The sequence below is a fragment of the Pomacea canaliculata genome, linkage group LG3 (assembly GCF_003073045.1).
Source record: "Pomacea canaliculata isolate SZHN2017 linkage group LG3, ASM307304v1, whole genome shotgun sequence".
NCBI lineage: Eukaryota > Metazoa > Mollusca > Gastropoda > Architaenioglossa > Ampullariidae > Pomacea > Pomacea canaliculata.
In genome coordinates this window covers 40140083-40164695 of record NC_037592.1, presented here as the reverse complement: position 1 = coordinate 40164695, position 24613 = coordinate 40140083, and the positions used below count along the sequence as shown (strand labels likewise).

The 24613-nt window shown below is 42.7% G+C and overlaps 1 protein-coding gene across 5 annotated transcripts in view; it reads right to left on the bottom strand.

Moving 5' to 3' along the window:
- Window positions 1–121: 121 nt before the first annotated feature.
- LOC112560270 (serine/threonine-protein phosphatase with EF-hands 2-like) overlaps window positions 122–24613 on the bottom strand; it is a 42472-nt gene continuing 17980 nt past the window's right edge. For all 5 annotated transcript variants that reach the window (XM_025232006.1, XM_025232002.1, XM_025232005.1 and 2 more), the window contains 13 exons: window positions 21247–21374; window positions 14981–15089; window positions 8783–8946; window positions 8489–8650; window positions 8025–8191; window positions 7845–7881; window positions 6558–6707; window positions 6138–6230; window positions 5441–5626; window positions 4123–4271; window positions 3743–3849; window positions 3221–3384; window positions 122–2674 (listed from right to left, as the gene is read on the bottom strand). In XM_025232006.1, the coding sequence (XP_025087791.1) occupies window positions 2294–2674; window positions 3221–3384; window positions 3743–3849; window positions 4123–4271; window positions 5441–5626; window positions 6138–6230; window positions 6558–6707; window positions 7845–7881; window positions 8025–8191; window positions 8489–8650; window positions 8783–8946; window positions 14981–15089; window positions 21247–21374 (1997 nt within the window). In that variant the 3' untranslated portion in view covers window positions 122–2293. The remainder of the gene's footprint in view (window positions 2675–3220; window positions 3385–3742; window positions 3850–4122; window positions 4272–5440; window positions 5627–6137; window positions 6231–6557; window positions 6708–7844; window positions 7882–8024; window positions 8192–8488; window positions 8651–8782; window positions 8947–14980; window positions 15090–21246; window positions 21375–24613) is intronic.

The following is a 24613-nucleotide window of genomic DNA, read 5'->3' as shown; positions in this document are numbered from 1 at the left end:
ATAGAGAACATAAAGCATGTAAGAAATGACGGTCGTAGGACAGCAGGGACCTCTACTTGCATCAGTCATGTGATCCGGCAAGACATGGATGTTTTTGTCTACATCAACATTAAAAGCAGTCTGGCAGTGAAAAAACTCGTTTATTTAACAAATCTTCAGTGTGGGCTTATAAAAGTTAAAAAATGATTGGTGTGAAAGCATTATTTTAAAAGCAATGACATGTTTCTGCAATATTTTGTCTTTCACAAACATCTGTTGAGGAATGTCCAAACTGCAAATAATTACACATAAGAAAACAGCAAACATGACATTCCATGAACTCTTGGTTTAAAAAAATAATAAAGGTAGGTAAACATTAAAAATTTACTTTTTGTTATAAAGCTCCTGTATTTTTAACGGCAGTGACAGCGGGTGAAGGATTTTGCTGTAGAACTCCGATTATTTTAATATTTCTTTATTGTGTTCAGACATCTAAAAGAAGAGGAAATGTTTGTATGATGAAGGTTGTGTATCCCTCATAATAAAAGCAGAAAGACTAATGGAATAAATACTCAATTCATAATTAAAATAATCACAGCCGAAAGAAACGTGGTCATAGAAAGAAATCCTATTGACATCCAAATCTTATTCATATATTTTAAGTGAGCCCTACAACACCAGGAAACATTTCCAATCCTTACTGAAGATACCAACAGCTCAGACAAAACAAGTGCGTGGTGAGGAATAGAAATAACCTGAGATTAAAAAGTTGGTGCAGTCTTGAGAAGAAGGTGGACAGTGTATAGTGTCAGGTAACCCGGGTTGGCTGAACGCAACAGGTAACTAAAGGAAGGGTGAACAATGGATCTTGTTCGTATCCTCTAACAGCCTGGCCATTGAAAAAGTGTGAGAAAGGTCCGTTGAATATTCCAGCGTGTATAATGTTTTGGCACTGTACATATCGTGTTGCAAATACTTAGACACTCATCTGTAGCGGTATTCAACACAACAGTTGGAAGAAAGTCAGGCTTTAAAATGCCTTCTACATTTACCACAGATGTAAACACCATTACAGATGAGCGAGAGCATCCTTGTGATCTTGAAGAAGGAAAATGTGAACTAGGTGAATGTGTCAATGAAATAACGGGAAAATGTGCGATGATAAAGTGAGGTTAGATCACGTGACAATGGGGACACGCATACATATTGAAAGGTAACATGTTTTTAAAGTCCTTATGCGTTTTTGTGCATGTGTACACGAATATCTTCCAATTAGTCTTGGAATACATTTCTTCTTTGTAAACGTCCATATGGGTGTGACTACACCATTGTGTGTTGCAAGATGGATGTCACGACAGATTGCGTTTAAATTCACCACAAATAATCTCGAATACAGGCAGCTTCAAGTCCGGTGCCAACATTTTATCAGCCACATTGTAAATATAAAAAATATATTTTATGAGTAAATGTACAAGCAATAAGCAAGTGATTGATCTATCAAGGCGTATCGTTAAATCAGAAAAGACAGATTACTGGACATGGTCCATAGGTTAAGGTGGTAGTGAAATGTCAACTAAAAGACTGGCGTGTCAATAAACTAGGATAAACACTCTCTTCTCAGCCAAATAAAGATTTCAAGTGCTTTTGGAATTCTGATTTCTAAAAGACATCCTTCTCAGCGGTGTGCTCTCAATCAGAAGTAAAACTATGAAATGGAAAAAAATCCAAACGTCTTACTGTGCCGCCATGCTTATCATCATGGAAGGAGATATCGTTGACCAGTGATTACCATTCTAAATGAAAGTCATTCTGGGAAAAGTGAAATTCATTTAAACGAAAGCTTGCCATTTCAAAAATGATCTGAGAAAGGCGCCAAGCTACGTCAACAAACTAAAAAGTGAGATGTGTTTCTGAAACACTTGTTGTTGGTGCTTTTTGGTGAGAATGTAAACAGTTCCTGCGTGTGTGGTAAAACAGTGGAATTTAACTCTGTGAAATAGTTTTATAATATAACTCTTATCACGTATGCTTATACCCTGGTAAAGAAATTTCGTATTTGTTTTTTGGAAAAAAATGCACCCTCTAAAAATCCATTTAGTTACTAACCACTGGTATTTTACTCTATTGCTTTGATTCGGTGAAGGAGTTTGTGAAGCGCGTGAAACACACTGAACCTCATCTCGTGTCACCTCGTGTCGAGGACTTGACAACAGCCTCAGTGGCTTGTTGACCGAAATAAAGTGGTTGTCATGGGAATTCCATAGTGTCATCAGTTTGCTGCGCTGCCTCTAGGGTTAGTCTTACCTGCCCAAGGTCATGAGGTCACACTCTCTTCTTGACCTTTCGTACTCACGACCTTGACAGGCGTGTCCTCTGCCACTTGTGCTTCGATGCCATCATCAATAATGTTCTCTGAGTCAGGGCTTTTGAGAAGCGAGTCTTGGTCCACGATGCGAAAAGCCTCGAGAAACTCGTTGAAGTCGATGTGACCGTCGTTGTTGAGGTCAAGGCTGCGAGCGACGTCTGAGATCTGCGACTCTAGAAGCGGGATGGTGGCGTGGCGCATGAGGATGCTGCAGGCTTCTTCGAACTCCGCCATGGAGATGAAGCCAGAGTTGTCCTTGTCAAAGATGCGGAAAATGGTCTCCAGGATATCCTTGTGCCGGTAGAGGGTCTCAGTCACCGACATGATGGTCTGAAACAGGGTACACGAGGATATGCAAGAGATATGACGCTCTGACATAAGAGATACGAGGAAATAGACCATTGTTTTCAAAAAGAAAATATCATAGTTTGAATCATGAGGCGTGACGGTCATGAACAGAAGACAGGATGATCTGAAGCAAGAAACAGGATGGCAGGAGACATGGCGGTGTAAAACTGGAGATGCTTTCACACTGCTCAGCGGTGCACCCTGCAACTCTACGCACCGATCGAACAGACTAGACAGATATCTGCCATTCTATTAAAACAAATGTTCTCTAAAACAAATCCGATTTTGAAATAATTATCTTTCTCTTAACAGAAAAGACAGAAGAGAATAATCCGCTTATAGTGTGACAAGTGACAATGTCAATCCCGACTTCTTTGCAACTATTGTCGCGATAAAAGCGATCTAAAGCAAAACACTGATATCCTGAAGAGAAATCGAATTCATAAAAGAAACCAAAATAATAATATGCGATCAAAGCGCAACTTCTTGCAGAAAAGCAGCTTATTAAAGTCCTGAGGACGGCCTGACCTCATCTTGGTGTCTGTCGAAGGTCAGGTCATGGAAGGTAGACTGGTAGATGACTAGTCCTTCAGGCGCGGTTTGCACCAGACGCGAACGCATCAGTCGCCAGGGCACGTCCATGCCGATGACCGCCTCCATAGCCGAGCACCAGTCCACCGGCGAGATGAGACCTGGTCACAGGATGTGAGGTCATTGACAGGTTGAGGTCATTGATAGGTTGAGGTCATTGATAGAAAAAAAACTTTTGTTACAAGATGACCTGATTGCTTCTCCAAAACGCTCCTGAGCAAATGGAGCCTAAACGTCTAACGTCTAAAGACAACATGGGGCTTGGAAACAGTTGCAAGACACGTGACGAGCACAGCCTCCATTATGTGGCTGTCTGCAGGTGCGCATATTAACAGTGAACGTGTCTGTCTCTGCGTTCATTTAAAAACGGCTTTAGAATGCCGCACGTACATCAAACTCGTGCAGTCAGGAACCATCATACCGACATCCTTGCTGCCATTCAGGCTGCCTCCAGCCTACCTTTGTTCTCTTGGTCAAATTTTTGGAATTCTTTCGTCAGCAGCGGTTTGCAGGCCAGAAACCTTTCGCGGAGGCTGTGAAGGGCCGAAGACTCCAGTTTGCCGATTCTTCACATGTGGAAAGACCAGAGCATTGTGAATGTGAGCAGATGATAAATAAAAGATGGCTAAAAAAAGTGTACATTTATGTTGTCAAAGTAAGTATGGCTCGACCACTCTTTCTTTGGGAGATCATTTGCTGAATTTAACCTAAAGGGAGTTAATCTTACGGAGCAAGCACATGAAGCTGTAACGGCAAATCAAATAGGGGTGGATGGGCAAATACAGGGACATGCATGTACCTTAGAACATGAAGGAGTGAGGGAGGAAGAGAAGATGTACCTTTGAGTGAAGGTGATCTTGCGGCGAGAGGTGGAGCCAGCGACATACTGGACGATGTGAGGGTTCAAATCGTTGTCAAGGATCTTAACGTAGGCTCCCTTGTTGCTGCCTTCTTCGTAGTAGTTGGAGGCAGAGAATATTGTCAGCACCTGGTTTGGGGAGGAAAAAAATAGATTATCAATACAACAGGTTCTTGGATGAGTAATGATTAATTTGAGGCCAGCTTTTTCGCCTCAAAGCCACACTTTCCTCAAGACAAATCAGTAGACGAGTATTTGTGAAGTCGATCAAGGATGAAAGCAGCTGCGAGGGCTGTCCGTTTCCTTTAAAAATAAAATTGTTAGATTTATGCCAGATAGCGAATAACTAATTCCGTGGGAAATATTTTTCTCCTCGTTCCTGAATCGTCCGCACTAACAAGCGCGCGCACACATACACACTAGCAAGCACACAGCAATATAGACACGCTGTGCTCTCCTCAATAATTCATGGACCGCAACACAAATTATTGGACCCATGAGTGCATCTTCTGTCCCTCTTAACTAGTCTTGAAGCTCTCCAGAGCACGCAGGTCTACAAGCTTAACGTAAAAAGAAAGAAGAAAAAAAGGGTTAAAAAAACCAAAAATGATGCAGACTCGTTGAATGCACGAATTAAGCAAAGAAGAAACATCCGGAAACTTTGAAAACATGTGAATCCATCGTTAACGGGCGGAGTGGATTAAGTTTCATGAATAATCAATAGTTTTGTTCATATTTCTCTCAGAAATAAAAGTGTCAAGAAATGTTCATGAGGACACAGACATGCTTGTATCGAGTAGGAACAGCCATAAGGTTTGATTATCAAGTCATTACATATATTATAAATAATGGCCTAGATGTGTGTACTTTCTTTCTCTTTCACAAAAGCTTTCTGGGATTGATCATACTGTCGCTAAATTAACAGCCAAAAGTGAAACATCACTGGAGTCGCAACCACCGAGGTCCTTCAAGGCAGCACTGGACTCACCAGTCACCACACTGGTCACCACACTCAGTACAGTACTGGACTTACAATACTGCCGTGAATACATTAAATGCACCACAAATGTAAGTGAGTAAACTGCTAACACACTCTGACTCACCAAACTATCAAGATTAGACTAGTTTTGTTGTCAAGATATAATAATCATACTATTGGTGGACTCAAAGCACTGGCTACCTACATTCATATTGTCAAACCTCCAAAGCATTACTGGACTCACCCTATTCCCGTGAGTGTACTTCAACATCGACTCACCTCATGGTTACGAGTATAATCAGAGCATTACTCGACTCACCCTATTATCGTGAGTATACTCAAAGCCGTCGGGCTTGCACTCATGGGAGCGGATGAGCAGAGTGAGGTTGTGAGCATCCAGAACATCCTTGGTAACGTCGGGCCCGAAGTAACAGCCTCCGCCCCGGAAACTGTTGGGTGCCGCCCCCTTGATATTCTTGGGGTCACTCCACAAGATGTCCAGCATCTAGACATCACAAGACATCACATCTAGACAGCAAGCAGCATCACATGCAGGGACAGGAATGAGGGACAAAATAAGCTGCATGCACAGGAAGCTGAACATTGAGTCCTGGGGACAAACCCCAAACACTGGGTGTGATAATTAACAATGATAATTAACACGATATTAAGGGACAATCAGACAATCATGGACTGTTAAACACCAGTTGCGGCAAACGTTAGGCTGATGACTCTAAACGCTGTCTCTGATGAGGTACGAAGTGTATTACAGGTGAGAGTTTGTTGTAAACAATGCATAATTTATATACTCACGGCCTTAATTTGTTTAAAATAAAGGTTAGTAATAATGGAGAAAGCTGAACAAAAGAACATAACAGATAGAAAAAATAAAAGAACACACCTACACACACGCAGACATGGGGTGCGCCCACACACACACACACACACACATGGGGGCCCACACACACACATGGAAAGACAAAAACAGACAGACAAGCAAACAAGTGAGTAGAGACCTGTTTCCATTCTTGAATCTCATTCATCTCCAGCTGCTGAATGTCAACCGTTGTCATTTTCATGGAACCAGGTGGTCGTAGCACCGACACAAACTGCAACACACCTACAATATATATATACACACACAAGGGTACGGGCGCGCGTGTACACACACACACGCACACGCACACGCAAACCAGCGTATGGCAATGTTTTTGATATTTTTCAATGCTGTCATCCCATTAGTCCGTAGTTTCTATATTGAGATAACCTAATGCGAATCACAACCCTAACTTCACCCTACAGACAGGTAAGATGCTGTACAATGCAGTAATTCCTATTTCGCCGATCTCATAATTACTATTTTTTTAACCGAAAGACTTCCATGTGTCCGACGGAGATTTTCCTAAACCAACCATTAGTCCCCACAAACACGTTACCTTATGTCTGTCGACGGTTTGAAGGAACTCCAGGTCTGTGTCGTCGGAGATGCCGCCATGAACCACAAGAATCTTATCGTCAATGACTGTTGCCAATGGTAACCAGCTGAAGACATCTTCAAACATCATGATAACCTTTGTGGCGTGTTCCTTTGCAAGGTTAAAATAATCTGTGTAAGTTAAACGGGCTTTGGTTGATCTCAAGTCAAAAGCTGTTTCTGGTGGATATTTTGAGCGTATTAAAAACACGTGCACTTACACAAATACAGTTACAAACGCCAAGAATTACTTGTATTTTGTCATAAGTATACATATCTTACATGTGATGTACTCACTGCATCAGCTTCCTTGAGCAGGTCATTGAGTGAACTATTTGTCTACTGAGCAAAACGCTATATATTATCTAGCATGAGGTTTTAATTTAAAATATTAATTAACTAGACAGCTTTGATGAGTAGCTGACATGCCAATTGCATAAGTGACTGATGGGAAGATCAGACCAAAACAAAACCCACCGAGATAACTTTATTCTGTCACCCTGACTGATTAATTGCCTCGATCCCTTAATCACTGCGCGTGCGCATGCATTTTCTCTAATCCTTCAGCAAAAACATTTTTTTGTGTCACTGGCGAGGGAGGAACTTGATTTGCATCATTACTTGCATCAGTTCGTCACGTGATCTCGTCAAAACTACATCACTTTCTAAATATAGAAAGCTGAGAGCTGAGGTGGGAGAGCGCTGCAGCTTGAGGGACAAGGTCGCGACGTTTAATTGAATTTCTGAGAAATGTCCTGGAAAGTTCGCTCCCCAATCATTTCTCAGCAAAGCCCCACAAAGCTCCGCGCACTTGCTGAAGCAGGTCGGTCAAGGGTCGATGCACTTCTACGTTTTCCAATCTCGGTGAAGGCAGATTCCATGACATCAGCTCGCGTGTGTTTCAAACTCTTTTCGCTCGTAAAAAACCGTTTACATTTTCCACTGAAGCCCAGGAATGCACTAGAACGACATGTTCTAGCTGGAGGTGCGGATCCCATCCACTCTAATGGAAGACAACTGTCTCGGTGATTCTTTATTGTTCTTTGTGACACGAGAGGTCGTGAGAGAGAAGTTGATAAAACGAAAATTATTTCTTAACAAAACCCAACTGGCTTTAGATGATAAAAGTTCGAAATTAATCAGACTTCAAGCGAATTGTATTCTTAAAGGTTTCGTCTTATAGCAAAACTTTAATAATCATCACAAAATGTTTAAAGGTTTCTGCTTGATTCCTGTTCAAAGTACCCACCTTGTACTTTCGCATTATTTCTTTGATGAAGCCGTATCTGTTCAAAGAAAAAAAAATCAATCCCAATTCAGATGAAACCGTAGACATCAACTTTTCTAATAGATATTATCTCTCAAGAACAGTAAGCAAAAATTGAAATTGTTGATTATGTGACACGTGACAGGTTAATCAATCAAATACCGGAGATTCATCATGTGATCTTCGTGGTTGCCGCGGTTGAGGTAGACTTCATTCGGAGAGCACAGGAAACAGGCGAACAGAATGATCGCCACTTCTATTGAGTGATTTCCTCTGTCCACAAAATCACCGTTGAAAACATAAGGGTTGTCCACGGAAGGAAGTCCATTCTGGAACGAAAAAAAATCATTTTTACATATTCGCAAATGTGAAATGATTAGAAATTGCGTAATTTTCTATTTAAAGTTGTAATCTCTACTTAAACGTCCAAAATTCAGTTTCCCTCAACATTTGCGAGTGGAATGAGGACTAATTTAAAAAGCAAGAGCTTGTGCCTGCACATCTTATCTTAGTCGGCGTAAATGCGTGTGTGAGTGTGTGAAGGTGCTTTGTTTGTTTGTTTGTGCTTTGAGGACGGTGAGTGGTCGAGCGCACAAACGGCAGCGGGTCGGCGGATGTGACGTCACCTTGTGGAAGATCATGTAGAGGTCGTCTAGTTTGCCGTGCAGGTCACCACACACCGTGAGCTGGTGCGCGATGGCGGTGGTGGCGCGGTTGATGTTGCCGCGCTGCCGCAACACCCGTCGACACTCGTGCAGCAGCTGCAGCAGGTATTTCACGTGCAGCACCTGCAACAAGCGCCCCCTAGTCTCTGGTCAACTGCGACTTGTAAATTATCTGTCAGATTATCTTCGTGCACATCAACAGATGCTGTAACGATCAAACCATGTCCACCCCTCCTGGGGGAATATAGGAGATACCTGCTTGGTTTTGAAAGCCTGCAAGAGGGCAAAGACGGAATTCTGGGTGATGGGGAAGGTCACGTGAGGGCCCTTGTAGGAGCTGGACACGCTGATGCTGTCTGGGTCGATGCTGTTCATCAGCTCCTTGTCCTCGGCCTCCATCTCGTCTGACATGATCGTTCCTGCACGTGCAAAAGTTTCATTTAAAAGGATCCAATTGAAGATGTGACAGAAAAACTGATTCTGTCGGTTTTACCTGGGTTTTCCCCTCAGAAATGAAGGAGGGTGTCTGCAGAAAATTATATTATATACACATTATGAACACACTGTATAACAGACATTGTGATCACATATCAGGAGCACGTTACACCACGAACCTAACACCCATCGACACACTATAGGCACAGTGCCACAAAGCCATGTTATCAAGAAAAATGTTTCACTTGTATGTGGGATTGGTTGTGGTGTAGAAGTAGAAATTCTTCGTTGAAGACTAAAAACTCTTTAAAGCGATTACTTAATTACAAAAAATAATATTAAAAACAAATACATTGGACAGAGACAAGATTTCCAGAGAGAGGATTGATATTTTTCTGCCACTATACTCTAATCCCGGTCGTCTTGACCTACAGACAAAACAATAAATCTGTAAAAAAATATAACAAAGGTATAAATGAAGACAGGTGCCAACAACTGAAAAGAGAGGAGACATGCAGGTGGAACGGACGGAAATAGAGAGGCTAGACATACAAGTCAACAGATATACATAGACACAGACATACAGGCTAAAAGTACAAATTTATAGACTAAAAAGTACAGAAACACGTGAGTGAGAGAGAGAGGGAAAGAGAGAGTAGGCGCACACTCACACACACACCGATGTACACAAGCGCACATACGCACACGCAGCATGCGCCTATCCAGGAAACGAGACAAAAAAACTGCGAGGGAATAAATTGTATAAATATTCCAGGAGATTGTTTACTCTGTCATTTGGCAGCCATAAGGGTGCACGAGAACACACGCTTCTACAAACACGCTCACATGTACGCACACTCCTGTAATTACAAATAACAAACAGCTAACCCACACAATTTCCTTGACATTCCTGCGACACCTGCACGAACATTCACGCACACCCCTGAAATGAAGGAACAAAAGAAGGAATGCACACAATTTCCTTGGCACGCATGCGTGCTCGCAAGAAATCACTTTCTCTTCCAATTCACAGGAAAACACGCAAATGAAGGTCACGTGTGTGGGCGGCCTTGTCCAGGTCTTGGAGACCGGAAGTGGAAGACAGCGCTCTCGTGTGCAAGAGGAACATTGCGTGGCGAGGCACTGGCTGGAGCCTGGCAAGACCGGGATGCCACCAGCAGCCTGGGAGTTAGGAAGACGAAGCTATACATCAGGACCAAGCAACTGCTGAGGACATCCCACAAAATGTCGAGAAGGTTCAAGTGGGAAATGGTTGCATCGACCACAGACACCGCATTACTACCATCGGGTTGGACCACACAATCATTCTCCATTATGTCGTCAGCGAGCATGGGAGTGTGAAAAAGGAAGGAGGGTGGAAATAGCTAATATCTTGTTACAACCGTGAACAGGACCAGAAGCAGAGATCAGAATATCGTTATTGACAAAAGAAAAGTAACTACGTATTTGACGATGGCTGTGTTTGTCTGCCCTTTTCGTGCCGCAACGCTGATAATCTGACAGATCAAAGCGGCAAAGTGTTGTTATGGTTACGAGTTACGGGTGCACGTGTCCTTTCACATGCGATTGGAGCCCGTAACGAGCGGTTCAAATGCCAGAGAAATCTGCGGTGATTGATGAAAATGCCACCAGAAAAACGAAACCTAAAAAAACCCACCTTTCTCCCAAGACCACCATTTATCTCCCTCGAGTACAGCGGTCTGTCGGTGGGTGGATGGCAAAATGGCGAATGGATGAAGACATGCGATAACACAGCGTGGGAGAGATGTAAAATGAGCGATTAATGATTAATGGAGCTCAGCTTCGTCAGATTATCACTCGAACGCCAGAAACCAGTATAATCCACAAATCGTCTTTAAAAGTCCAGTCTGCCACATGTTCCCCAAGTAAGCAGCGAAAAGCTCAGTGCCAGACACTACCTCCCCGAAGCTGACAATATTTCTTCTGATCTCGAGATACACACCTACACATATTCCGATGCACAGAAAAATGGCAAAGTACAAAATTTAATAACTGCCCCCTCCATCGTCCTCCTCCTCGGTCTTATTTCTCGCCCCATGTCTGAAGACTCTCGTCTCGTCCTGTCTGAAGTCTTGAAAGAACTTTCTTCAGTCTGCCTCACAGGTGAGCCTTTCCCACAACACCAGGTATGCAGGCTTCTCGCTCTTCTGTGTACCATGAGCACATATGATATCAAGACTATGCAAATTTAGTCACGGTCAAAGATTTACAGCTGACATTGTGTAAATTGATTGTCAGCGCATTGCCCTAGCACTTGGTGGTCGCCATCAATAAACTTGACAAATAGCCTTTCAGGTCATGTTGAACTCTGTGTCAATAGACAAATAAAATAGAATACAAAAGAAAACAGAAAGCACAGAAACTCAACTTCCCTTCAGACCATCTGTAATCAACTCCGAGTCATGCAGCTGTAGTTGACCAGCTGTGGTGCAGCTCCTGATGGCAGACAAACATCAGATGAGCCGATGTCGGCGGTAGTAGACTGGGACCAGCATCTTTGTTTGCACAGCCTCGCTGGTCCATCTGTGTTCATTCAAAGCATCCGGTACTTCTCGTCATGCTAGTTATTCTGCCTTTAGTCCAGCGGAAGTGGTGAGCGCCATAACGACTTTTTGTGGCTGTGAGCCCATGGCGCGTGTCACGTGACTAGCGGTTGACGACGGAGGGTTTCATTCCAGGAGGACCACTCATAATTTGGAAGTTTGCGTGAGGTGAAAATGGTCTATTTTGTGAGAATAATCCGTTTGACAGGCTGGCTGTCACTTCACTGCTGTCACATCCACCAAGCACTCTTTTATTTCCAAGAACCCACTTCGAGTCCCATGAGCCGCTTGCATCTTTACTTGGACGTCTGGTACAAGTTTGACAGGTATCAGGGCAGACTGAGCACTCAAGCATTCAACTCGTGGTCAGTGAGAGAAAAAAAAAAACCAGACTGGCAAGTATTACAAGATGACACCCACATCTCTCTACAGCATTCATCTGACAGCTTCCTCCTTGAGCTGATGTATCGCCGGAAATCGCTTGGCAACGGGAAAAATGACAGAACAGCCAAAGATCAGGCATTACATTCCTGCAAAGGACGGTTTGAATAATAATACTAAAATAATAATACTAATAATAGTACTAATAATAATAATAGGCTTTACTTCAACTTAACCTTACTTCAATATGTGAAAATCGTGAATCGCTTAAATACAACGAATGTTCGTGAACATCACATTACACAGCATCATCCCAGAGGTCACGTGACCTTTGCGGTCGGGTTTCTGCCTCCCTCTCCCTCACCCCCTCACCCCTCACTGTCCAAACAGACGAAGTGAATATTGTTGTTTTCTGGCTGGATGCAAAAAAAAAACCAACAAAAAAAAAAAAAACTTTAGCTTTCATTTCTGTTTGGCCGAGTTAATTAATTTAGTAAAGATTACAAATGCTGCCGCCTGCATCCTGCACTGTAGAGCATCACGCCTGGACTTGTCTATAATTCATGTTTGTTCTCTTGGCCAACAGTCTGTCTGCTGCAACTTGATTTCGTACAGTCATCTCTTGTCAACAACAAGTTATTGGGAGCAACATTGGTTGCTTGTCCCACGTTTGCCATGCATTGATTGATTGGTAGATTGATAATGGATAATTCACTTTATTGATATTAAAGAAGGATAAATAATTGACGACGATGCTACTACTAAGGGTGACAACGATAGTGAAGATAGCTCTACGCACAAAATATCCCCACAAACAACGAATACACGAATGAGTAAATGACAAAAAAACTAATCAATGAATCAACCAATCATTAAATTGTCCTCAAGAAGCACTTCTTTAAAACCTTTTCACTGTAAACAGCCGCCATGCCTCAGCTTCCCGCTCACCTCATACTGACACACACATAGACACACACACACACACACGTACACACACATACACGCACGCACGCACGCACACACAAGCACGCACACAGCAATGAACAGTAAAATTTTTTTAAAGATAAAAACAACTAAGACATTCGTGGACGCGTTGTACTCGGAGACACTTTCATACGCCAGAAAAATCAGCAACCATTTTTTTTGTAAGATTTCGATTTCTGTTTGCACTTAAATCTGCTTCCGGTAACATTTCTCGGTTGGCTGTGCAGCCGTCCATCCGTTAAAGTAATGGGAGGGAGAACAGGTTTTGATCACAGAGGTGGGAATAGTATAATATATATATAGATACTCCCCTCGGTGGGCACAGAGAACATGGAAACAGGACTGCGTTGAGAGAATATACACTATATAGATATATTGTGTTTGCTTGAGATATAGATATATAGCATGTATGTCTTTGATATCCTGTCCATCCCATATCCCTTTCCCTTGTTTTTCTTCTTTTGTTATGTTTCTTTCCTTCTCTATTTATTTCTGTCTTTCCTTTAGTCTTCTGCCTTTCATTCATTTGTGTGTTCTTTTTTCGGTATGTCTGCCTACCTGTCAATATCTTGTTGTTGTGTTGTAAACTTGTAGTAGTTCTTCGAAAAGACAGTGTAGACCGGCTGTCTCAGATGTCTATGGATGTCTCAGAAAACTGACCGTTGGCCACACTCTACTAACCGGAAGTCAAACATGGCGATGCCAGGCTACACAGACCCAAACAGTCGCACCTCGCAGTTGTCGTCTGCTTTTCCATGAGGACGAGGATTCACATCAGTTGCTGGGTCGGGTTGTGCTGTGTCAGCCTCTCTGATTTATGGCTTCCATTTCCGACCTGCAGCATCGTCCTGTCTTGACTTCTACTTTTTTTATTGTTGATGTAAATCTCGGCGGCAGGTCTTGGCGCCAACAACCATCAAGAGTTACTTGCCCCCAGAGTTACTGCTCTTTTCCTGACCTTTACGACAACGGCAACAAAACTGAATATAAATAACAAGATACCAGGCGTCGTGACTCTCGCAAGGCAAAGCCATCCTCCTCCATCATCGTACAATGCATCATGTTGTAGCTAACGTGTGGAAACAAGTGAGTGGAGAGTCACTGGGGTGAGGGTGAGATTTGTGTTTTACGCCAAAGTCAGCAACTAAGACTATATCATCACAAGGCCTGTAAACAGATGCCACATGCAGAGAAAGAACAGCGTGCCCAAGACGAGATCTGAACCCAGGACAGCCAACCCTCACTGTATTGGTGACAGGCGCTAACCGTGGCGCCACCGGACCGCCTGTCTTTTACACATATACAGACGCTGTGTGTCCGATGTTGCCATAGTTACACTCTAGTGCCACTTCATCAGGAAACACTTAGGGAAGGCTTACCGAGAATTCAATTATCACGTGACCACTTCTTAAGGAATCTCCAGGGATCCGTCAAAGCCACTGGCTTCACCAGACAGCGGGACACGAGAATCGAACGAGTGGAGGGTGGACTACTAGTTGCCAGCGAAGTGGCTTTATCAACAACAATAATAAAATACATAACTTTGCACAATCAGTGCCACATCAGACATAGAGCACACTGACGAGGGGATTGTAAGCACTGACAGCCGCTTGCAATCGCATCACCAACAATAAGAGTGTCCACTGGGTAACCACGCACAGCAGTACATAGTATTGAGCTTCACATCGTGGTCATCAATGGACACTTATCACACTCACCATCAACAGTAAATGCAGGACAAGAATGCGTACATCCCGCAGACAAGCTCACCAACGGGCCGTCATCACATTCACCAGTAAATACTCATCTCACTCACTACACTCACCATGCTACTCATCCTGACCAGCAGACAATAAATCACGCTCACCACTGGACAGAAATGATATCATCAACAATCAGTAATGACACAACAAACAGTGATGACACAGCAGCATACAGTAATGGCACATAGCAGACACAATGACACTGGCAATGACGACATACATCAGCAGAGTGTAATGACACTCACGAGCAGACAGTAATGACACACACCAACTGACATAATGACACTCGCAATGATGACACTCACCAGCAGACAGCGATCGCCTCTGCTCCTCACTGAAGGCCTTGATGATGCGGACCTGGTTGGCGTTGTCGACAGAAAAGTGTGTCATCATGCTGTTAAAGAAGTTGTACAGCTGTAAACCGAAAGACAACAGAACCTTTTGAACTTCACTGTCATGACACAAGAGATGGGACACAAACAAGACACGAGGCATGACACAATAAACATACTATATATCAAGAGGAGAAAGAGGATGATGATGATGATGAGGAGGAGGCGGTGGTGCTCTGCTGCCACTGTTACATCTTAATCCTTTGAATTATCATTACAAGAATAATGAAGATATTGCAATAGCAATGTCGAGGAGGGTGATGATGGTTTCGATAACAGACCTCGCAGATATTTCAAATGGAAAGTAAACAATAAACATATACACAGACTACATGAGACTAAAAAAGAGTATCAGTGCTGAGCGCGGTTTCACACACATAATGCACGGGTGAAGGAACATCGCAAAGACAAAAGGACAACATTAGCACTACATTCTGATTTATGACAATTAAAAAAAAACACATATCTCATCCTGCATGTTCTCCTGAGGGCTATTTTCCGTAAAACATTTTCCACAAACACACTGGCTATGGAGGTGGACCATTGCTGTGTTCACTGGGGTCTCGTCACCAGGTCTTCATGACCTGACCTTCAGTTGCTTCCTTCACTGACATCACTTTGGGTCCCCAGACCTTGATGATGTCCTCGTCACTACTGTATCCCTGCTAACACCACCACTCACTGTTTAAATGCCACTGTAAACTGTTTGTCTGATACATTTTAACGCAATTTTCGACTCACTTCAAAAGATCCAGTTAGGTCATTTAATAATGTAAAATTGTTTTCTTGATGTGAGCTGGGGAGACAGGACCGACAAACACCAGCACCATGAACACTGAACATCCCCTGTACACTCCCACGGGCACCATCACAAATAATGCAAATCTCCATCAACACAAACGGAAGTTTCCACCAGTGTTAGAAAATAACACGTTTCCATCAAAATGAATAAAATTGCATCTTCGTCAACACGAACAAATAAACTTTTCCTCAGGAGGGAAAAAAAAAATGTTTCCAGCACGAACACGCGAACTTCGCTTACACAAGTTAGAGTACCTCTAGTTTGCAGCAGACATAACTCACAACCACGCACGAAAGCGAGAGAAGAAAACGAAAAGGCAATATATATTCATCAATAACAAATATTTTATTATTTTGAATCCAGAACACAATAGTTGCAACGCTACCACGCTGAGACATAAGATGAAGATGAAGAATTTTAACCCGATTTTCAAAAGTTCTTCTCTGGCTGGGGAATGTTTGATGTAGCTTCATAAACTCAATTTTCATGGCATAAGCGGATTCTTTAAAGTTCTCAGGGTCTTGTTTAGACATCTCTTGCAGTAAAACATCCAGAACAAAGGGAGACAACGTGCGATCAATGGGAAACACGACCGGGGAGACAACCCGACCCGGCAGAGGAAATACTTGAAGTCGCAGGAAATTCAGTCTCGCGCCAAAGCCATCTTGTACCATGGAGAGGTGATGTGAATGTAGATTTATACATTTATATAGCAGCCGCTACTTTCTCATGGGACTGGGGTGAGGGGTTCTTCTGGTCCATAACAAAATCCATATTGAACAGATGCCTCTTGCTTTCCATGTTCTGATAATTTGCATACGGTGGTCTGGTTGTTGCTGAAGCTGACATACCAGATCGTAAGATGCAGGCTTTCAAAACATCTCAATTATCTTCAAATAAAATGGCGCACAACTGTCAAACACAAGGATAAGAGGCGACGAGTACAAGGAGGAAGAGCTTTTTACAGATTTTCAGCAGCTTTTGTGAAAGTGAAAACCTCGGAAGGAATTTTTTCCTGATTATTTTGGGCTTTTAGAAGATTCATCCTTTTGCTGGATTTTTTTTTCAGGACAATGTCTATTTTTGTAAGTATCTAGGTAAGTGCGACATCCGGTAAGTGTGCATTAAGGCCAGCAGGCAAATTACTTCAAGAACGGGAGACTAGTTGCACGGGAGGTAGAACCAGATCGGTTAGAAAACTAACAGGTTGACACGATAGCTCTGAATATTTCAAGACAGTTAGCTGGATGGTGCAATTATTTCAAAAGACTCATTTGTTTGAAGCGATAGCATTCGAGAGAATAAAGCGACCGAGCAGGACACCGATGGTCTGTCTGTCTGGGTGTGCACACCACTGCCACACACAATCTCAATGGCGGCACATTTTCAAAACCAAATTAAAAATATATATAAAAGCTACGTGATGTTCTGTGAAAAGCACACATTAGCAAGAAGCGAGCATCATCCTGTTCTCCAGACCAAAGCTCGATAAAAGCAGCTTTTAGCAAAGAGCGAAACATCCTGCACATCATTTATTTATTTAGTCCTCGTGATGGTCTGTAGGAGGGATTTAGACATCAGTTCTCGCACATTGTAGTGTGTAGTCACTACCGAGCATTGCAGAGGCAAGAATTAAAATACTTCATTCTAGTTGTCAATGTAGTCAGTAATAGTCGATATGAATAAAGCAGCTTTGTTTGTTACATGTTGTAACAACTGAGTCTGACTGAAGGAGAGGTTTTGAAGTGAACAAGAAAGAAATCACGCAATAATATTTACAATATCATCGTATCTAGACAGAAATATAGTTTTCATTAATTTTAAATAAATAAAAGCAGTTGTTGGTTTAATGTCGTTCTGTGAGGATCCCACAGCAAGAGTCAATCCGCCATAATTCTTCCCTCCTTACCATCTCCGCCTCCAGCACAAAAGAAGCTGCCAGGGGCGTTAACTCTCCTGTTTCAATCTCCAACTATTGAAGACAGTTTGGTGAACCTTCCTTAACGAGGTCTTCGGATCAATGTTTGGCATGATTAAAACGATGCCCTAGAGTGGGGAAAGGAGAAGGTGAGGAGAGCGTGAAGGGTTGATGGAGGGTTGAGGGTGAAGAGGTCAACAAAAACATGGCAGGCTGCTTTCTTGCTTTGACGGGAGAGTGCTTCTACCTCGAGATGACTATTGTCGTCCAGGCCGCAATCAACATTGGTGGGTGGGGGCAATGACCAGGGTGGGGGTATTTAAATGAAGCTGATAGTTTACTATATCCTCTCCTGGTCGCGGTTGGCTCGTCGTTGCCCAAAGAGCAGTGAATTATGGTCTCCAGTCCGCCTGGCCGCTCATCGCGTGGACGAACCCAACCCTCACACATTCAATGTGGCTACAAGCCCTTCTACACAAATATTGAAAAATTAGTTCTTTGCCCCTGCTAAAGGTTCTGGGTTGTTTGCTGCGGTACTTAGACACTAATTTGTTGGCACTCTACTCTTCACAAGGTACCTACCGTGTAGAGAAAAATATGAAAAAAAAGAATAAGAATGAAAGAAAGACAAATGCCAAGAAAGAATCTAAGGAAAATAACAGAAGACAAGAAAGAAAAGAAGAAACAGGAAAAGCCACACAGCTGGCAGAAACATCCTCACATCGATCTCCTCATATTTATGTCTCCCCCCTCACCTCGCCCCAGGGCCGATTGAGTTCAATGTTTCCTCTAAAGACTGTCTTCGTTTGAGGACGTGAGAAGCTGGCGAGGGTCCCCGACATGAAGATGGAATAGGCTTTCATGTCTTGGACACTCAGTGGGTAGCGTCCGGCCAGCAGGCCTCCCAAAGTAGCTTTGTTACCCAAGATAATTATCCTTGCCTCACAGGTCATTGCCGCTCCAACACGGAGTCGTAAATTCACCATTCCGCACAAAATGATTAGGGTAAATAGGGTATAGTGCCGTCAGAGGGCGCTCCTTCCCCGCCTTTGAATCTGCTTTTAATGGGGTAGGTTTTAATAGGGTGCTTCTCCTCCTTGCCATCAGCAGACTGTAATGAGAGGGAGGCCATCTCATACACGCCAGGCAGTCATAATGCTGCAGTCACATCTAAGCGATCAGTTCAAAATGTTTTTGTCCGGTGGCTGAATGAATGTAATTTGCTTTAATTGACTGATAAAAATATGTCAACAAACTTCTGACGGCGAACAGTTAGTTGTTTGAAATTCGCGTGTCACAATTTTATGTAGAGTATGCTGGTCCACTGGAATTGTACAGCGAATATGAGGTAAAATCATCTACAGCATAGAGACTGAATGGGGGGAGTAGAAGACAATCTCATGGAGTAGAGAAAATAAACAACGACAAGGGTGTTTATCTTCTTTGCTACAGACACGGTTGGTAGGTTTTGTTTACACACAAAGCTTTTGCTACAGACGCACCACAGATTGTCTAAAACCTGCAAGTTTGTGAGAAATCATACCCTGTGAATATTGTTACTCACATTGTCACACGACAAGTGAACGAGAAATCAACGAGAAGTCAGCGAGAAGTCAACGAGAAGTCAACGAGAAGTCATTGGTAGTGAGTGCGTTAAGAGAGGCGGGCAATGGAAGGCTTTAGTTCCTTTCGGTAAAAAGTTTTCTTCTTTCTTTCGTCTGCTTTCGGTAAAAAGTCTTCGGATGCCAAGTCTGCTAACTAGACTACTTACTAAGCTGCTACCAAATCTTTTGCTAAAACACCATCCTCCTACTTAGCTAATAAGAAGTTTTTTCTGTTATAAGTCTTCTTCTCTTGATGTCTTTGTTCTTTAAAAAAATATCTGTTAATTTTGTTTATCAGTTGGCAAATGTTCTTTCTCAATGTCTTCCTGCTGAGTCTTCCTATGTTAACAAGAATCTTTATGTCAACATCTCTTCTTTACTTACTAAGAATTCCTTTGTTATTAAGCTTTCAGCCGTTGAATCTGTTTATGAGACTTTCTAAAATTCCTACTTTTGTTACTGAGACCTTTGTTTCTGAGACTTTTGTTACTGAGACTGTTGTTACTGAGACTGTTGTTACTGAGACTTTTGTTACTGAGACTGTTGTTACTGAAACCTTTCCACGAGTTGACAACATCGCAGCAGACTGCAGCCAGTGCCAGACTTGCATGGACAATGGACACAGGATGCAAATCTTTTGTGATTCCCGCTCCCTGGCACTTCACAGTAATAGACATAAATATTCAGCAACATTCGCCATTCACTAGAGTTTATTGCACAGCTGAATTAATCCCTGGCTAGAGTTTCAGAGGATGAAGGATTCATTCACGTCACGTGACTTTATAAGGTGAAGCACAGAAATGGAAATATCTCTGTACTTTCTTGACATTTCATTGAAATTCTTGCCTCGTATAGCAACGCTGCATATCCAAGACCAGCAATTTCCATTTTGTCAAAGTTTTTTTAATTTTTATAATTTAAAAAATAAAATGTTGCCCCTTACTCTACCGTAAAGGATCTGACTGATGCAGTGTAAGTGGTTAGCAGTGACAACATAAGCCCCGACACTTCTGTAACGATGCTGCTGTTTGATAATATTCTGCTCACGTTTCAAGCAAGACTCGCTGGAAAGATGCGGGCTTACATAATCTTATCATGAAAATTTAATATCTAGAATACTTCAACAGAAATTCGAATTCCTACGTCCGTTTTCTGCGTACCGCCACATTTGATGAGGTTGTCATGGTAACGCACTGTAACTAGGGGAGAAAACAGTCAATAAAAGTTAACGGCGGACAACATTACTGAGTTGACATCTGCTGAGAATGATGGAGCTCATAATGTTCATAATTGTCGGCAATGGCTGACAAGAGCTTTTGTTTTCTCATCTAAAAGATCAGACTTGACAGATGCACAGATGAGCTTTGGTTTAAAAAGAAACAAGCGCCAAGGCATGTTTGGGATTGTCTTCTCTTGAAACACTAACATTTTGCCTCCATTTTAAGAACGCAGGTCGACATTCCTGCAATTTTTTTAAAATCCGTTTTTCGACTTATTGCCTTTCTTTTTGGTCAAAGATTGTTTTTCCACAGAAGACGTAAAAACCAAATTTCTTAGGACAGCACCACTGTCTGCCGAGGAAATTCTCAAGAATAACATCCAGCAACACACTGGAAAGAGGAACATGAATTATTTAACCTCTACTCAGCTTACTACGGTGTGAAATGTTTTTCTAGGATCACATCCTTCGTCTGCGACTGTTGATTATCAGTGATTTTATCCTTCTTTGTTGTTTTTCTGTCAACACCCCATGTCCAAGTCTTTCCCTTAGTTTCTATTTTTTCTTTTTCTGTCTATGTGTGCGTGGGTTAATGTGTCACTGGGGTATTCAATGGCAGTTAGCGGTGAAGCTCACCTTGATCTGGTCCTGCTCCCCGGCGTACTCGATGGACTGGAAGATGTTCCACGTGGTGCGGCGCCGTATCTCCAGCCTCGCCATGTAGCGGCGGTACCAGCGCTGGATCAGCAGCGCCGCCTTCATGGCTGCAAGCAGACAACGAGCACAGAGTAGGTACTAGATAATATATAGTATAAATATATAGCATAGTTATAACAGACTGAGCTGCTGTCATTGTCACGTGGTGTTGTGAACATTTCATCTCTTTCCAACAAGCTAAACATTTTCGTTTTTGTGTTTTGAACATCGATATAAAAACCCATCTAATATTTTTTCTTTTTTTCTGTCAAATGAAACCTATTTGATTATGTACTTTCTGTGTTGTTGTTATTGTTGTTGTTAAAGTAGGATAAGAATCAAATAGTATTTGTAAAAAGTCACAGACAGTTGGACCAAGAAGTGTGAGCGTCCAGACCAAAGACGCGGCCAACGGAACAAACCCGAGTACTCACAGGACAAAGAGCAGGACAGACATCAGGTTATTCCATACACAAAGAAGTGCTTGGCTAGAAGAAATAAAAACTAATGTGCAATAAATCAAAGTGTATTGTCTGTAGAGAGATGTCTGGAATAGTCCAAGAAAACCACAAAATGTAGTGGAATGATGGCTGAGCAGAAGGTACAGGTCAAGCTATTTGTTTTTTTGCTATCGTAGGATTGAGGACTGGTCTCTGTCTGTCTGTGTGTCTGTGTGTCTGTCTGTCTGTCTGTCTGTCGGTGTGTCTGTCTGTCTGCTTGTGGCTGATGGAGCACCGCTGTGGGTCCTTGTAGTCTCGTCTCGTCTCTCGGCTCCAGCGTCTTCCACTTTCAGTTCCCATTAAACACCGGAAATGGATTTCTTGGAGGCCGAAGGTATCAGTGGATTGTTTTACGGTCCTGTGTACAGCTGTCACTGGGGTGTGAGACTGCATTACTGGCGGGACACTGGCTCCATTACTGGCGGGACACGAATTTATATTACTGACAGGACAGGACTGTATATTACTGACATGATGTTCATTATGTTTGTATCCCTGGTATGACATTCCACTGTATTACTGACATGTTCATATGCATTACAGACATTACATTTGTTCTATTCCCAGCACGACAACCCTGTATTACTGGTTTACATTGCTTTTGTTATTCATTGACATGACATTCGGTTATATGACTGGAATATGCTTACTCCAGCGACTACTAAAATGATGAAATCCCCCCAAAAGTATTGAACTAAAAAGAAGAATTAACACGTTGATCGGTCAAAACATTTTCGGTCAAAAATGAATCAGTTAAGGCAAACATTTTATAGAGAGCCCATTGACAGTTAAGTTCTCGCCTGAGGGCGACAACTGGGACGAGCACGTGTGGAGGGGAGGGAATTACGTGGATCTCACGTTTCTAGAATCTTCTGTCGAGCCCCAGAGTTTTCTCATCTGCTGCAGGAGGACAGTGGATGACCGAGTGTCAGTCTGTGCAAGACAGAAGCTCCACAAAGATGATGAGACTGCGAGGCTTGCCCTTCCTGCATCTGCTTGCATCGTCTGCCGGCGATATTCCCCTCCATGTTCCCCATTGATAAATGTGCTGCTGCAGCACAGGGTGGGTGGGGATGTGGGTAGATGGGGGGAGGGTAAGGGCGGTGCGAATGTCTTGATCAGGTGGTGTGTGGGTGTCGGGGGGAGATCGATGACCGAGGCGGCATGTCAGAGCCGAGACGTGAACACTTCGATCTCAGGTCGGAGGAAGGGAGGAAGGGGAGGCAGGGGAGGCAGGGGAGGGGAGGAACTATCAGGAGGTGCAAGATCCGTGGAAACATCTTTAAACAGTTCAATGCTGGGACACATGAAAACCTCTAAGTGAAAGTCTTGAGTAATTTATCTCTTGTTTCCTTAAGGAGGCAGGTGGGTGTATTTTATGAAAAGTCGGACATTGTACTGTAAGGACGTACTGTAATATTTAATTTAGACACAGGAATATAAAAATACATAAATTTATAAAATATTACGCATTAAACAAACACATACAAGATATACTCTGTTTATAAAGTAATACAAGAAGTTCTTTAAGGTTAAAAATGATTTTTCACTAACATTACATCACCACCAAAGTTCTCACAACACCGGAGGTAAAAACTGTCATCGCCTCCCATCGCCCAGTATCTACAGACAATGCAACACCCAAACACAAGCCTTTACACTTCTTCCCTCGCTCACTCCTGTCTGCACGGTAATATTTTAATTACACACGCGCGCGCAGTGAGTGCAAGGTGCACGTGCATCCTCCCAGCGAGCATTGCGCAAGTCGTAATAACTCAATGGATTCAGTTGCTGAGGAATGTTGTCAGACCTGTGTTCCACTCTATCAGCAGCTCCTGCTTCCGACTAATGTTAAGATGCATAAACCTGAAGGTCAGATGCCAGAATACAATCAGGAGCAAATGGAATTACTGATACAAGAATACAAGCTGACAGACAGGACTGTATGTTTGTAACGGCATTAATATAACCTCCCCACATCTACTGCAACACATGACAAACAGCTACACATGTGTTAATACACATATTAAACACAGGCAGATACAAATATACGGAGCTATAATTCACGTTGATAAAACATATAATGACACAAACAAACAAGTTATATACATTTATTAAAGTAAGAAGCTATACAGATGCAAAGAAAACAGTTTACAGACATATACGAGGCTATCCAGAGTATGTGTGTGTGGTGGTGAGGGCATGGGTGTTTTACGCCGTCATCAACTAAGGTTATATCATGACAAGACAGCCAGCCCTGTACACAGATGTCACATACAGAGAAATAACAGCGTGCCCGAGACGAGATTTGAACCCAGGCCAGCCAACCCTCACTGTCATAGTCACCAAAGCTGTACAGAGATAAGAATACAAAAGTATACAGACAAAACTATACAGATACAAAGAATTCAAGTAATATACATCAATACCAACAGAAACTACCAGGTTCCCTGTGTAGACAGGGGACAGGACAAGGATGCGCAGTGGACACGTAGACTACCTCGACACAGCACACAAACAGACACAGCTGTGGACACAGTGGCACACAAAGAGACACAGCTGTGGACACAGTGGCAGACAAACAAGATCACACACCGAGAAACGATTATTCACAGCATGTGCAGCAAGACAAGAAGAGACAGAAAGGTCACACACTCGGATACGAGTGCACAGAGTCTAGGACAACAAATACCCAAAGTGTGTATGTATAAACAGAAGACAGAAGACAGACGACAGAAGTCGATAGCTTGCCGCAGAGGCTGCTGACGCCCACAAAGACTAAGCTGTTTGTTTGGCGGTGATGCTGG